Source organism: Pezoporus occidentalis, unplaced genomic scaffold (genome assembly GCF_034315485.1).
Source record: "Pezoporus occidentalis ecotype Australia unplaced genomic scaffold, CSIRO_AGI_Poc_V1 ctg54, whole genome shotgun sequence".
In the NCBI taxonomy this organism is placed as follows: Eukaryota; Metazoa; Chordata; class Aves; order Psittaciformes; family Psittacidae; genus Pezoporus; species Pezoporus occidentalis.
In genome coordinates, this window is record NW_026915877.1 from 888,303 (window position 1) to 904,668 (window position 16,366).

Here is a 16,366-nt window from a genome sequence, read left to right on the forward strand (position 1 = left end):
ATATTATTTAAAAACTCAAATATTTACATATGCATACTCTCACCTTTAATATTTTTCTAAAAAGCAAACAAAACCAAAAGAGAAAAAAAAAAACACCTCACAAAAAACCCACCACCACAAAACCCCACACAATAATTTGATTTTCTTGTTTCTTCTTCACTCTTAAGGGAATTTTGGGTCATTTTCTCAATCTTTCAAACACTGAAAAGGTGCAGGAAGGGCAGCAGCTTAACAACAAATGATATTTATGGAGACAGAAACAACAAAGCAGTAACATTAAGATATATCTGGAATTTTTTTAAATTTAATATCACCCATTTGCATGAGTTTTGTAGACTGATTTTAGTTGTCTTGGAAGTACCTTCTTGAAAGCAAGTAGAACAGAAAAGGGGATATTAGCAGATGTTAAGCGATGAGAATATAGCACCCCAGAGTTTACACAAATAGTGGGATCATACTAGAAATCTTTTTATTTGTCTTTGTGGTAAAGTTGTTTTGTAATTCCATAAATGCTTTTTATACTAATTACAGAAAAAAACTGTGTTCATTATCAATTAATGAAGACCATGCTATTTTTTTTAAAGACGGCACCTGCGGTTATTCAGTTAAAGCAATATATATATATGAGAGTTAAATTGCATAGCACTGAAAGGTCTTATTAACTGAAGACCTTGTAATTTTTGCTGTTCAATTTTGAACCATTTAATTTATAACAAATGGTGAATTTGAGCTATGTAATTTGAACCAGGTTATATGTCCAACTTTTGATAGTGAATTAAATAACTTAGCTCAATTCAATTACTGGGAGAATATGACTGAGTTGCAACCTTTTCATCTGCAATCACATCGAAGTTTAAACTTCCCAAAAGGTGAGAACAGAGGTGATTCAGATTGGATGTTGAAAATCATATTTGCTTTTATTTTTGGATTGGTTAAAATAACAGTTTGGGAAGGGTGGTTCATAAACATTGAAAGCGTGAGATTTGGGGTCTGATTCAGAGAATCAATCAACAGCTTCTCTGAATGGTTAATCAATGCTCCTCCCAGTTTTTGTTTCCAGATAAAAAGAAATATTAAGAAAAACAACCTTTCTTATGTTATTTAACCTCTCTGGCACTGGCCATGCCCTGACTTTTATGCTACAAAGATGAAGGTTTAGAAGGGCAAGGAAAATGTTGAAAGATGTAAAGTAAATTTGAAAAAAAAAGAAAACAAAAAAGTAGGTGGAAGTGGGGATTAAGTCTTACTTTAGCTCTGATAATTCATTCATCCATTACTACATAAATAGTGACATGACTGCAGAATAATCCCTACACACTTTCTCTCTGTGTTTTCTATGCCAATCATCTTCATGGCAGGAATGTGCATGAGATAAATACAAATTATAGAAAATGCATACATTAATTCTTGTGTAGCCATTCGAGAACATTGCCTAAATCATTGTCCACAGACCTACAGACCTTTTCATAGGTACAAACAGATAATTATGCTGTATATATTTCATTATATGCTGTATACCAGAAAAATATCTAGGAAATAATTAAACATATATATTGTTAATATGATATTTTAATAGTCAAAATAGCATATTTTTCATTTTAAAATCCTTATGCTACCTGTTAAAACATGTTAAATTATGTCACATTCCACTAGAACAGGTTTCTCAAAGCCCTGTCCAACCTGGCCTTGAATACTGTCAGAGATGGGGCAGCCACAGCTCCTCTGGGCAGCCTCTGCCAGGGCCTCACCACCCTCACAGGAAAGAAATTCTTCCTTATACCTAATCCAAATCTACCCTTTTTCAGTATAAAGCCATTCCCCCTTGTCTTATCAGTACATGCACTTGTAAAACACTCCTCTCCAGCTTTCTTTTTACCCCCTTTATACACTGGGAGGCTGCTTTAAGGTCTCCCTGTAGCCTTCTCCAGGCTGAGCAAACCCAGCCCTCAGCCTGTCTCCATAGGAGAGGTGCTCCAGCCTTTTGAGCATCTTTATAACCCTCCACTGGACTGACTCCAAGAGGTCCACATCCTTCTTATGTTGATGGCCCTAGAGCTGAATACAGTACTCTAGTTGGGGTCTTGTGAGAGTAGAGTACAGTGGCAAAATCACTTCCTCGACCTGCTGACCCCGGTTCCTTTGATGTGTCCCAGCAAACAGTTGGCTTTCTGGGCTGCCAGTGTACACTGCTGGGTTATATTGAGTTTCTCATCCACCAAGAAACACCTAGTCATTCTCTTCAGGGCTGCTTTCAATCTGTTCTCCATCCAGCCTGTATTTGTTTGGGATTGCCCCAGCCCTGGTACAGGGCCTTGTACTTGGCCTTCTTGAACTCCTTGAAGCTTTGCATGGGCCCACTTCTCAACTATGCCAAAGTACTTCTGGATGGCATCCCTTCCCTCCAATTTGTCAACTGCATCACACAGCTTGCTGTCATCAGCAGACTTGCTGAGGTTACATTCAATGCCACTGTCTGTGTTGCTGACAAAGATGTTAAACAGCACTGATCTCAATACCAACCCTGAGAAATGTTACTCATAACTGGTCTGCAAGGGTAAGAGTCAGAAATGTGGAGGAAATGTAAACAAGCCTAGGACTTGCTTCTAATATACCAAAACTCAAGCATAAAATTGGTACGCTACAATCAAACATCGCAGCCTTGTGCATACTGGCAGAGTCCTTAGCCTGTTCTGACACCATAGAACAGGGACCAGGTTTCAGTAATATCAGTTGCAGCATATGGGATCTTCAAAGGTGACATCAGGTTGCTAATACCACATCCTGCTTTATATAGGTAATAGCTAAGGTCTTTGTCTTTTTTGGGTGCATTTTGGAAAATGTGCAACACAGCTATGTTTTCCTTTGTAATAATTCCCCTTTCAGCTTGTATATCAAGAATTAACAGAACTGCTTAGTTTGATTTTCTGCACCATACTATGAGACCATTTAGTTCAGCTGGGAATTTGAAGACAAGTTCTCCTTGCTCATGGATGCACACACTCCAATGAAGTATAACCTTTTAAGGGTTGAGGGGTGAGCATCCCAATACCAGACCGCACCTGAAAGACAGCATGACTTAAAAGCATGATGCTTTTTAGCATGAGCCCTAATTTTGTCCTGACTCAAAGCAAAACGCAGCACCTGTGAAGGCAATGTAACCTTTCCTGTTGTACAGATATTTGATGTTTCTCTGACACTGGTTACCCTTAAACACCCCTAAACATGAATATCTCTAGAATATAAGCAAGAGGCTTCTACAAAAGTATAGTGTGTTCCTCATAGCTATTAATGAAACTCAATAAATGAAATTATACACTGACATAATTTACTTAAAATATCTTTTCAACTAATTTTTACTTATAGCTAGAATCTTTTCTTGCATTACAATAAATTTCTTCTAAACTAATTTATAGAATATTTTTGTGGGTTTCTTTTTTTTTACTGTTTATTCTGTGTACTTATTGACTTTGAATATTTTTTGAGAATTTTCACAAGAACTGACTGTACTGGAAAAAAAAAGGCAACTAAACAGAATTAGCGGCAAAATGCCTACAAAACTAAATTAGCTAGATGTAGAGTCTTATGTGTGTACTAAATGAATTCATTAATCTGAACAAATTATATGGTTATAATATTTTTTTCTTTCTTGCAGGTAGTGGAGAAAGAAGGATATCTTCTAAAAGCTAAAATAGCAGATGGTGGGAAGAAATTAAGGTATTATACATGAATGTTACAGAATTTATCATTTGCAAAATTCAGCGGTGATTCATGTTTAAATATGTATAGCTACTATTGCCATTAACACACAAATTGCCACTGTTTCAGTATTAATCCAATGTTTGATAACAGTCCAGAAACCAAGTGAGAGCAGCTAATTGGCTCACTGGATGCTGTGATCATGTGTGTGTTAACCTCCATATTCTATACATTATGCATATTAAGGACAGCCTTAAGGCACCAAATAAACCAACAATATATTTTCCAGTGGGCAAATTTTAAGTGCAAGGTGTGTGCTAGAGAGGTCAAGGATGAGGTGTAGGAACCCACCTTGTTGTGATGCCAAGAAAAGGTTATCACTTACTAACACTGTGTTGAAAGTAATGTATTACTGCTGTCTTTGTGGAAGGATTTGCTATAGTTTGCTGTATTTAAAGGAGTAAGTGATTAGTACTGATGTGACCAGCACTGTGTGTGATCAATGAGAGACTAATGTGAAATACTGTATTTTTGCATGTAGAAATGAGCCAAGTAATAATTTGTCTTACCTCTACAGTTCTAAACCATAAGGATCCTAAGAATGTCCATTTAAAAGGGAGCCTGGACATCCCTTCTTCCAACCTCTCACTTGAAGCAAGAACATTACAAACACTTGTCCAAGCCAGCTTCAGCTAGGTGCTATCAGAAAGTTGTGTAGCTTGCATTTTTGGAAAAGGCACTGAAGACAGTAATACTGTTTTCCCAACTCTGGACACCGGCAGAAGCTTCTACAGAGTATGTATAAGTGGGGCATCATCTGTGCCCAGATGATGAGGGAGTCTTACCTTTCCAGTGCATCACTGCCCCTGGCACAGAGCATCTTCGTGGCTTGGTGTTGCTCACTGGCTTATGCTGGGCACAGGAAGCAGGCAGCGTTTGACCACTTGTATTTTTAAATAGCCCTGAGGAATCTCGTACTTTTAAATACTCCTGAACAGTCTGATATATTTAAAATAGCCTCAGAGATAGTGAGCACCACTGAAGTTATAACGTGCTGCCATCAGGTGTTCGTTTGACAGAATGCAAATACAGCCTCAGCTCTCAGGGCTCCTTATGCAGCCCCCAAGACTCGGGTTGCACCTCGCTGGGACTCTCCAGCAGTGATTTTTCCATAACAAACTTAACGGTGTAGCTATAAGTGAATTCACACAATCTCCTTGTTAACTTTATCTGGATCTTTTCTGTATACCAATATTTATAGCTCTTTATACAGAGAGAGGATGGGTAGTGGGGGTTCATCTACTCTGCACGCATTTTATGTCCTTCCACTTAAACTTGCTCGTTAGCATCTGGAAGTCATATCCTGAAAATCTTGATGCCACACGGCAAAACTTAGAATATTGTGAACTGGCTTTTCTAAAGAGCTTGAAAACCTTAGGTCACTGCATATATCTTATGAAATACAGATGGTCAGAAGGCTGGAGCACCTCTCCTATGGAGACAGGCTGAGAGAGCTGGGGTTGCTCAGGCTGGAGAAGAGAAGGATCCAGGGAGACCTTAGAGCAGCTTCCCAGTACATAAAGGGGCCAACAGGAAAGCAGGAGAGGGGTGTTTTACAGATGCATGTACAGATAGGACAAGGGGGAATGGCTATATACTGAAAAAGGGTAGATTTGGATTAGGTATAAGGAAGTTCTTTCCTGTGAAGGTGGTGAGGCCCTGGCAGAAGCTGCCCAGGTTTCTCAGGTGTGGCTGCTCCATCCCTGGCAGTGTTGGACAGGGCTTTGAACAATCTGGTCTAACGGAAGTTGCCCCTGCTGGTGGCAGTAGGGTTGGAACTAGATGACTTTGACAAGCTATTCTGAGATCTGTGTAGAGACTAATATATTTTTAAGTACCTTATACCCCCCTTCTTTTATTTTTTGTCTTCCCCTTGTGCCTTTTTTTTTCCCCCATTTATTTTTTTGTTTTTTTTTTAATCCGAGGATGTCTTTATGGACAATCTGATAAAATGTTGTCTAGTTTATATACTATATATCTTTAGGTGATAAAAGTAATGAGGTTTTGATTTTAAGATGTCAATTTTAGTATGAAAAAGCTATAGACTAAAAGAACTGTGAGAGTAATGTTTAGGGGAAAAAAGTCTTCTTGCAGATACTATAGTGAAATTCAGTTGCATTCTCATAGCTTTTATAATTCCTATAGTATCTTGCAAACTCACTAAATTTTCTTATTCCTGATTCAATTAAAACATTTTCACCTTAAAACTCAGCATGAAACTTAGGTGAAACATCTCACCTGACATAATTTTAAAAAATGCTTATTAATTTTTTTTTTTTATCATTGGCTTCTTATTTTAAAACAAGAAATAGAAATACATTTTATTGTGGTTTTGGATTTGGTTTGTGTTTCTTTTTTTTCTAATGAGGTCCAGGTTGAAATGAAACACTTTCAAATCTTAGCAAACTTCACAGTTAGTTTGATGAATTTGAATCTTTTAAGAAAATTGCACATGAATATGGGAGCTCAAAATAGATTTACTGTTTTGAATTTCTCAGCTAGATAAACCTACCACACCAGTAGCTGGAGCAAGGAGCACTCTGCCTAGTGGAAGTGTCCATGACACAGAAACGTTTTTCTCCATAGCTAAGGTCAAGCATTTGGTGTAAGTTGGGTACTGAATATAGGTTGTGTCCCAAGGGTTTTAATCCTTTGGTAATCCATATTTATTCAGGTTATCCAACTCACAGTAAAATTAAATTGAACCTGTATATTGTATGTTTGGCCACTTACTCCCCTGTGAAACTGAATGACCATTTTTGAGTTAAAAAAAAAATAAAATAAAAATAACTGAAGGTGTGTTTACCAATAGACAACTTGTATTCACTACCTTAATAGTGATTCTTAGCTACAGGAATAGAAGTTTCCTAAGGATATTTTAGCTGAAGGATGTAAAGCTAAAGTTTCCTAAGGATACTTAAAAAAAACCAACTGAGGTTGATCTTTGCTGAATTCCCAATATACACAACCCTCAGCTATGAACATAGTTCACATTTAGCAAAGAGTATAGCTTTATAGTGGTAATGAATTTAAAAAATTTCAAAGTGACTTACAGACACTGTTCTTTTGTGGGGAAATATTTGTCGGTGATGGTCAGGTACTTTTCTATAACCCTTCTGTTTCTTTCTTTTTCTGAGTGTTTCTCTCTTTATTCCCCATTAACATGGCATAAAAAAATGCAGTCTTATTTTCTTCAGATGTATTAATCTCCTTCATGGAGAGCTTCTTTCACTGTTGCTTCTTGTTGGACATAGTTTAGGGGTGATCGTGGTATCATGCTGGCTGAAATTCTGTCCACAGTGCAGCAAGTGCAAGCTCATCTGGTAATGCCAGTGGTGTTATGACTTCATATGCAATATTGGTTATGCTACTTATGCTGATGAATGAAACATGGAACAGGAAAGCCATTAATAGGAAAAACTATCTATCTACCTGATGTGGTTTGATGGAATACTGAGTGCAGCAAAGCTGTGAGATGGATCTGGAAGTGAACATCACAAAGGTGACCAACAGGCTTTTAAACTCAATAAAGACAACTTTTGCTAGAATAAAAAAATGGGTGTGTTTGAGTTACTTAGGAATACCTAAATAGAGAAAACTCAAAGTGACTAGGAGAGACAGGTGAGGGAGAGAGAGAAAAAGGGTTGTTAAAAGCAGCTCCCTGGGCTCTCTGTGTCCTTACAGGCAGCTTCCTACTTTTAACGCACCAAAACATGCACATGAAACAGCCTGCTTGTCACATGGTTTTTCAGGTTTGTTCTAAAATGTACAGATTTGTGATTTGTATTCATGTAAAACAAACAAATAGTGGCTTTGTAAGTATTTTTGCACACATTGGATGTTATGAACCCCAAATAGGAAAGTCAAACTTGAGATAATGACCAAAAAATAGTTTTCTATCAGATCCATTTGTTTATGATTAAGTGGTGGCTTGAAACATCACTTTATATATCATATATATAATAGCATTTTCTTCTGAGTAGATTATTATGTTCTTCTGCATCAGGTAAAGTGTCTCACATTTCTATGTGCATTTTTACTTTTTCCTGGCCCCAGCAGTTTGACAGCTCTCTAGGGCCGTACTGTGAGGTCCTGATGTTTAATGGTTGCTTAAACCTCTCTCAGATAGCATTTTTATCTTCCTTGCTTTCCTACATTTTTTTTTTATTTATGGAAAGTGGAAAGTGTTTGGGACCTCTCAAAATAAACCCTTTGCTAAGCTCTTGTCGTGGGCCTTCCAGCTAACTCCCCCCAGTTTATATACTGGGCATGATGTGCTGTGGTATGGAATACCCCTTTAGCTAGTTTGGGTCAGGTGTCCTGTCTCTGTTTCCTCCCGGCTTTCCATGCCCCTTCTCACTGGCATAGCATGAGACTAAAAAGTCCTTGATCGGGGTAAGCATTACTTAGCAACAACTGAAAACATCGGTGTATCAGCATTGTTCTCAGACTAAAGTCGAAAACGCAGCACTGCACCAGCTACGAGGAAGGAGAAAAAATAACTGTTACAGCTGATCCCAGGACAGCTCTGTATAGTCAGATCAAAATTACAATTTTCCTTCCTGGTTCTATTTTAAGTATTAGCTACCAGAAGAGTGCCAGTTATTTTGGAGTCCTCCAAGTACATGTTAAATTTAAGCATGTGTGAATAATCTCACTGTTTTCCTGTAGTTAAGGCACCATATTGAAAAAGGAACATAGATAGGCTTCAAAACATGAATGAACAGAAATGTTTTCAAGCTTTGCTAGGCCACATTCAAGTATATCTAAGATGATGCAACTCCATCAATATTGGTTGAAGTGCATTGTTGGTATTGACTTTAGACCATTTTTGTTTCTGACATGAAATAATTAAAAACTAAGCCTACAAATGGAGTGTCTACCTCCTGCTTGCATGCCTTACTGATTTTTTACTTTTTTTCAATTTAATTTTATTTTTAAGGAAAAACTGGTCCACATCCTGGGTTGTTCTCACTGCTCGGAAAATGGAATTCTATAAAGAATCCAAGCAGCCAGCCCTGGCCAACCTGGTAAGCAATCAGCCATCTGATACACTCAGCTTCCTTGCAAGTATTATTTCAGTATAAATAGTTTGGTATATTCGTAAGACAAATTCAGATTGAGCTGGCAACCTTCAAAGTTTTGAGAGCAGCTGAAGGAAAATTCCTTGATAAACTCTTAATCAGATGTAGTATATGATAAGAAATAGGACTTAGCATGTCATTTATTAAGAGGTACATTTTGAGAATAGTTGCAAAGTGAGACAAATAGTGAGTGACTATTCAGTAATGTGAAGGTAATACTTTAAATTAAGGTGCCATTTATAAATGCTTTATTCTTATTTATGAAAATGATCACTAAATGCAGCTACTTCCTCAAATAATGTATTATAAAATATGTTATAAAATGCATTAGTAATAAATGCTTAACAGACGATACGATGAGAATCTGTTGCAGAGGATATTGTGAGACGTAAATTGTATTAAACCATGTATCTGCATCTTTAATACATGAATTTAAGTTGTTATCTACCATCTCATAAAGTGGCTTATACATTAATAAATAATAATAAATTATTTATAAATGGCACCTTAATATAGGGTGTTACCAAAGCAGAAACATTATAAGTTAGCAAAGTGATTTTTTTATAGTAGTATAAATGTGACATCTACTATATCCTGCTAACCTTTCTGGATATTTCTATGACTCCATCTAATGCAGCTAATGCAATTTCTGTAGCCTGTAGTTACTACAAAGTGAAATTTGCAGTACCTTTTTATTGTGCCCCAAGGAATGACCACGGATCTTAGTCTTCAGAGATGTGACAGCTACGTTGTGCAAGCAATAATGGCATGTATCCCTTCAGTATTAGTTACTGCTGAGTTTGAGCCTATGAACCTGAATATGGGCAACAAAAGGGAAATTCGGCAAATGCATGACACTGTGGGCAGCAAAGAGACAGGTTTGACAAAGCCCTATTGTGAAAGGCTCTCAAGGACTGATCAAACCTGCCAAATATCATTAGCATGATGGGTGGCCACAAAGGTGCTCTCTTTGGCAGGAGTCACAAACAATAGGCTATTTTTATTGTGGCAGGTGATATAAATCTTTTCTTCTATATGTTCTTGATCTACCAATTCCACCTGCTATAAAATCAGCTTTAAAGAACACCTTTTCACGTATTTTGAAAGAAGGTGAGGGTTGTAGCAAAAATAAAATAATAGTTGAAACAAAAGAAAGGGCAAAATCTGGAACTTTCTGATTGTGTTTGTGCTAGTACAGTTATAAAATACAATTTTTCTGCAGCCTTTAAAACATTATATTGAATTAATATTTTTTTCAGAATTGTTTTCCTTAATATTTAATTATATGTTACTTGAAAAAAATCACAAATGGATTTATTAGAGCTAGTCTTAGAATTTACCAGGTGTCTTACACTTCTGTGTGCTACCTCTTCTCCGCTCTGTTTGTAAGCCCTCACCCAAATCCCAGGAGATAAATGGACAAGTAAAATTCAGCACACAGAAGACATGATTTTGTTCTGAGACTCCTACACATGTTTAAAATCCCCATTATGCCTTTGAGGTTTTAGATACTAAAGTAGACCTGCCTGAAGGATGGGACTCTGGCCCAGTTCACAATCTGTTTAACTCAAAAAATTATGAGAAGTCAATCCCTTTCCCTGATGTCCCAGTCATCACCAATGCTCACAGTTGGTAAGATAATATCTACTGCCTCCTATGTTAGGAAGAACACAGACATATTGATCCCATATTTTGCTCTTTATGGGAAAAAATATGGAAGTGGGTCATTTTTATTTAATTCTGTGTTAAATCTGAGCACTGGGGTTGTGAACTCAGTGTTCACTAGGTGAAAAAAGCCATTAAAATACGTTTTCTGTCTGTTGCATATAACTTACATGCAATGGTAAATAAACAAATTAAGTAAAGCTTGAAAAAAACAAGAGCTGTCAGTATTCAAAATCTTATAACCTAATTTTTTAACCCCCAAAATTCACGCATCAAAAAAAGCTAAACGAGCATGTTGGTCATCTGAAAAAGTAAATGTAAATCTTACCTCCTTTGTAAGCCATTTAACTAGATATAATTTTGATAGTGGAAAGAAAATAATGCAAAAATGATTCATTAGAAATCATTTGTTTACTGATTTATTTTTTTTTTTCAACTGTAGTTTACTTGGGATAAAGGGGAGCTCAACCATTAATTAAATCATGTAATACAGGCAATGCTCATTCATGATGGTGACTTACAACAAAGCATTTTCATTGTAAATAGGAAAATGATGTGACTTAACAAAAAGATTAATGTTCCTTTGTATTATAAAGATACTAATTCATTAATTATTAAATATTAAATACTGTACATGAAGTGAAAATTTAGAATAAGTCATCATTATAAGAGGAATGATATTTCACAATAGAGGCAAAAGGAGAGCAGGAAGTGAAAGTACATTCTAATATACCTATTTTTCTGACAATAGGATAACATTTAGAAGTGATTTAAAATTATATTTACCAAAATCTTAAATAAAATTCTAATGCAAAGACCTAGTAATAGCTAAAAGGAGTTTCTGTTGTTCCATTGTACAATTGTGGAGGTAGGACTCACTATAACAAGTTTCCTATTGATTTGCACAGAGAAGACTGGGATCCATAGCTTTCTGGTGAAGCTAGTGACAATATCTGGTATTAATATTAGTAATAGTAGAGCACAAAAATTAAAGCACACAGAGGAGAGATTCAGAAAATGATTGTTTACAAATATTACTGAAAAGGCAAGTTTGCTTTCCATGTAGCTAATGATTATCTTTTGCTGCTGCCTGTTCATTTGCGGTCATGCTTTTTATATACATTTTTAGCATTCATATGAATATAACTTTTTTATTTTAAATTAAGGACATTGTGATCTAACCAGATCACAGCATCAGTCTTTCTTACCAATGTTATATTCTATTACCAGTTGGTCTTTGTGACCAAGTGAAAGTAGTCTGTTTATTCCTGAGATAGTTTACTCAAGAGAGGTTATTTTAACCTCTGGTTATTAGCCCAAGTAAATTAGTGAGTGAAAATGCTGCTGAAATCCATATCCATGTTTAGGAAGGTTTCATTGTAGCAGACACTTGTAACAATTTAGAGCCTAACCCCTCTCCGACAATGTCAATATAATTGCTCTGACTGCAAAATCCAAAGCAAGGATACAGAGTGCTCAGGCTTTCCCAGGAGCTTTAACTTTCTTGCCGTGTCTCTGGGTAATGCATAAACTGGAAAACATGCTAACAGGACTATGTTTAGGCCAGAATTAATTTCTAGTCAGCTTTCCTGTGATCCCTACAGATTTAAGCAGGTCTTCCATTGTATGGACCTACCTAGGTGCAGTAGGAAAGGCTGATGTGCACCCTGGACAGGTTCAGGCTTGATGGATCTGAGTGATTTTGCATGTAGTTTTCATCAGAAGTTTCACATACTGTGCCATACTCATGAGTCTCATATGATGTTCATAGACATTTCATATTCTGTTGTGGGCAGAATTGCTAAATTCTATAAAAAAGAAGTTTTCCTGTTGATTACTGTACATAGCAAAAGCATGTCCATCTTTCTAAGATTAAGCCTGCATCCCACCCTTTCTGGAGAGGGAGATGCACGTACTCATACTTTTCTTCTGCTTATTGCAAAATCAAAGCTGTAAACAAACTCCATATTACAACAACAACAAAATTAAACTGTGTGCACTGAGTGCATGAAGAAGCCCAAGTTCTGCTGCTGCGTTTTTGTACAGTCATAGAAACTACAGATAGTAAAGTACTGTAGAGTTCACTATTCCATCTTTCTGCAGAATTTCCCTGGGCTTTCCACTGTTTTTTCTCACTCCGGTGAAATGCCATGGCAGCTTTCCCAAGGAAAATATGTAGCCCAGTATCCTTCACTATCAAGAAACTATTTCCTGGAGACTTTTCTGTGTACATTTGAATCTCTTCATCTAATTAAGTGTTTCCAAAATTTCTCAACTCTTTCTGCTGGTGAAACAAAGCTGTCCTTCTTTGTCAAAGTATTTTCAGACTCACACTGTCCTTTTGAGCAATTTTTTTTCAAATGAAGCAAGGCAGCCCTCTTTGACGAGGCTGTGTTGTGTGTTCAGGATGAGTTACACTGCTGCCTGCTTTGCGCAGTGCAGCCCTGACCATTGTGTGGAGACCTGGGGATGAAACTTCCTTGGGGTAAACCCTGCCCAAGGAGAGTGATCTAGTCAAAGGAGACACCATAGCCCTTTATATAAAAGTATAGTACTGGAATACTAAAAATCCATGTGTTCCCTGCCTCTGCTCTTTGAATATTTGTTTGTGCTAATAGGCTGGTGTTTGTTTGGGACATTTTTTTTTCAACTTTGTCTCTTTTGCCAGCCAAATATTAACTGATGAAATTTCACAACACCTTTTTAAAGTCAAGTATGTATGTTATTAAAAATTCAGAAACATTAACTTCCTGTTGGAGGTCAGGCAGGAAGTCTGAGGCACAGCTGGGGGAACAAAATGCAACCCCTGCTCTTCCAGTGGTTTAAGCACAAGAGCATCCTTCTGTTTTGAACGGCATATTGCTCCTGTTAAAAAAAAAATAATTAAAAAGAAGCAAAGACACACGGGACTGAACCACAGTGGTTTTATGGTTTGGCAAAAGGAGAACATAATTACAGCTCCAGTACTGAAAACCGCCAGAGATTCTGGCTGCAAATTGCTTGACCAGGATATCTTACTCTGTTGCTTTTAACCTAAATAGGTCCTTTTCTACCCATCTCAAAAGCATTCTGTAGAACACACATTTTTTAGCCTTTAATAACAACATCAGAGTAATTCAATGAGCAATCTTTGGAAAGCTGATTATGTGGTTGATACTGGACTAGCCACTGTTAATTTCTATTAAGTCTGTTTTCTTTATTAGCAATGTCATTTTTAAAGGTAAAATGGCTTAAGAACAACAGAGAAAAAAAGATGCATCAAGCTGATTAATTACATTATGTGGGTATCACTCTGTATCTTACCCAAAAGAGACTTCTTAGTGCTGTATCTTCTTAACAGGAGTATTTTTATTGTTGTCTGGGATGCATGGTAACAAAATCTACAAAGACTACTCTAAACTAGATGGGCTTTGCCAGAACTGCTGCACAGGCAGAGTCCCTGGAGAAGAAGCTTAGATGGCAAATGAGGATTATTGTGCTTTACACCAACTCCCAGCAATGTAAATGATACAGGCAAACAAATCTGCTCTTTGAATTATTTGCATCAATCCGGAGAAGCTGGGGAGGCAGAGCTGTGTCACTCTGGGATGCACAGACTGACATTGTGAAGTAGCAAACTGTGTGGAGCTTCCCTAGTGTTAAGCTTCTTTTTGGGTGTCACACATGCCCTCAAAGCCTTTATTTATTTTTATTTTTTTCTTTTTAAGAGCTAGAAATGATAATTTTTTAATTTTTTTTTTAAAGATAGCTTGTCTTACAGATACGATGTATGTCTTGTGTCTTGCTTAGTTTCTGTCTTTTCCAGCTGCATCAATTTAAATTTGAATTTGGAAAGTGACAAAATTTTACCTTTAAACTCAAAATAAACTCAAAACCTTTTCAAGAGGTTTTGCAAAAAAGCCATTTGACCAGCATACCTGGTCAATGTATGTGCATTTTGTTTTGATTTATTGCATGTTACATTAGACTGCTTTTTAAATCATTTAATTATTTTTAAAATTATGTATCTAGTATAAGAGCCTTATTTCTGAGTTATGACACCTCAGGAGTAGCTATTCAATAATACCAAGGAATAATAAACTCTTTTTAGTAAATTCAGCAGCTATGCGACAATAATATGTCATCTGAAGTTGATCTATTATTTTATTTGATAACTGCTCCCATTTCTGAAAAGACAGGCCATATTCATGGTTGTGGGTTTTGATTTTTGGTTTGGGTTTTTTTTTCTTTTCTTTCCAGAAACCAGGATATAAACCTGAGTGCGTGGATTTGTGTGGTGCTTGCATTGAGTGGACCTCAGAGAAATCCAGCAGAAAGAATGTCTTTCAGGTAAGAGTCAAAGCATGATTTTCATTGCTCATTTAAGTATAAACTCTGTAAATTAAGAGGTTTTATTTCCTTTTTCTTGGTTTTAATAACTAGAGACTGATTTAATACAGCTTTTTTCTTACCAGTACAGGAGAATAACATTCTAGCAAGCATCAGTTTACTATTTTTCTAAGAGAAGGATTTCTGACAGCTGAGTCTTCTAAACACTTGAGAACCTGTTGATTTATTGATTAATGCTCTATATTCAATTTGTTTTTAAAACTTAGTAGATAATTGCTTTGGGTTCAGGCCTAGAATCTTGACCTAAAGAACTTCCATAAACACAACTTCTTCAAACTGCTTATACAAGCTTTGCTCCAGCTCAGTGCGGTTACTCTGTTTATTTTTATTGCTGTTCAGGGTCCTTAGACAGTGATGACCCAGGTTCATTTCTGGAAGGGAAGGATTTTAAAAGCTTGACTGTGTCAGGGCCAGCATAGGAGGACATGTATTTCTCATAGGACTATTCCTCATTTTGGAAAATAGTTTTATTTAATTAGTTCATCTAAATTTCATTGAATTGAAAGGGAGGATCAAGGCCCAAGAAGATAAAAGGACAAGAAAAGCATTACTGCAAGGTTAACATTCCAGGCTAAAATACTTTATTTCAACATCTTCAGGTTTTGGACATACTCCATCTCCCATGAATATTAGTAGAAAGCTGTTTTTTTTGTTAGAAGCTGCATCAAGTCGCATCAAAATATTATTATGAACTGAGTTGTTTCCCAGAGTTCTAACATTAAGAATATTTAAAAATACAAACAATCAAGGGAGGAGAGATGCAGAAGGGAGCATGTCAGGGTCAAGGTACTGTTAGTTACCAGATTCTACTTTGGCATCACCACCAATGAAACATGCTGGAGGAATCAACTGTGCCTGGGTCTGGGTTTTTAAAAAACCCAACTCAACACACAAAAAAACTGCCCTCAGGGACTGTACACGCCTTCTTGAAAAGAAACCACTTTGTGTTGACTGGGTGTTACAGAGACATTTTTTAAGGTTAATTTTTCTAAACATCTTTCTAAAGCACATGAAATATATAGAAGTATTCTGCTTCTTCAAGACAGTAAGACTTACGCTTCTATACCCCCCACATCCTTCAGGTTGTCTTGAGACAACACTTGGAGCTTTGTAATTTCCTAGGTATTTTTAGAATAAATATTTTGGTTTTCCTGTCAATCTTCAGCTTTTTCGCCTGGAATGTGAGTAAGTATAACCTTAGCTTTCACTCTTTCACCCCCTGAGAACACTGAGAAGTCTTCTGAGCTTCTAAGGTTTATTTCTCATTTGCAGTAAGCAACATTTATTTCTTTTGGAAATACATATTGGATTGGTGATTCGTTGCAGCTAATACATTTCCAGTGTAAAGACAAATGAAGCTCTGTTATTGATTTATCAAACTGGTTGCATGAAGACTTTGCAATGCATTTTCTTCTCACTTCTGTTAGTGTGAGGTCTAATTTCACTGAATCAGAATAATGTGAGAAAGGAAA

The 16,366-nt window shown here is 36.6% G+C and overlaps 1 protein-coding gene across 6 annotated transcripts in view; it reads left to right on the forward strand.

Annotated features, from left to right (window-relative positions):
• ARHGAP15 (Rho GTPase activating protein 15) overlaps positions 1–16,366 on the forward strand; it is a 344,865-nt gene that overhangs the window by 62,214 nt on the left and 266,285 nt on the right. For all 6 annotated transcript variants that reach the window (XM_062637715.1, XM_062637716.1, XM_062637718.1 and 3 more), the window contains 3 exons: positions 3,653–3,714; positions 8,699–8,786; positions 14,745–14,834. In XM_062637715.1, the coding sequence (XP_062493699.1) occupies positions 3,653–3,714; positions 8,699–8,786; positions 14,745–14,834 (240 nt within the window). The remainder of the gene's footprint in view (positions 1–3,652; positions 3,715–8,698; positions 8,787–14,744; positions 14,835–16,366) is intronic.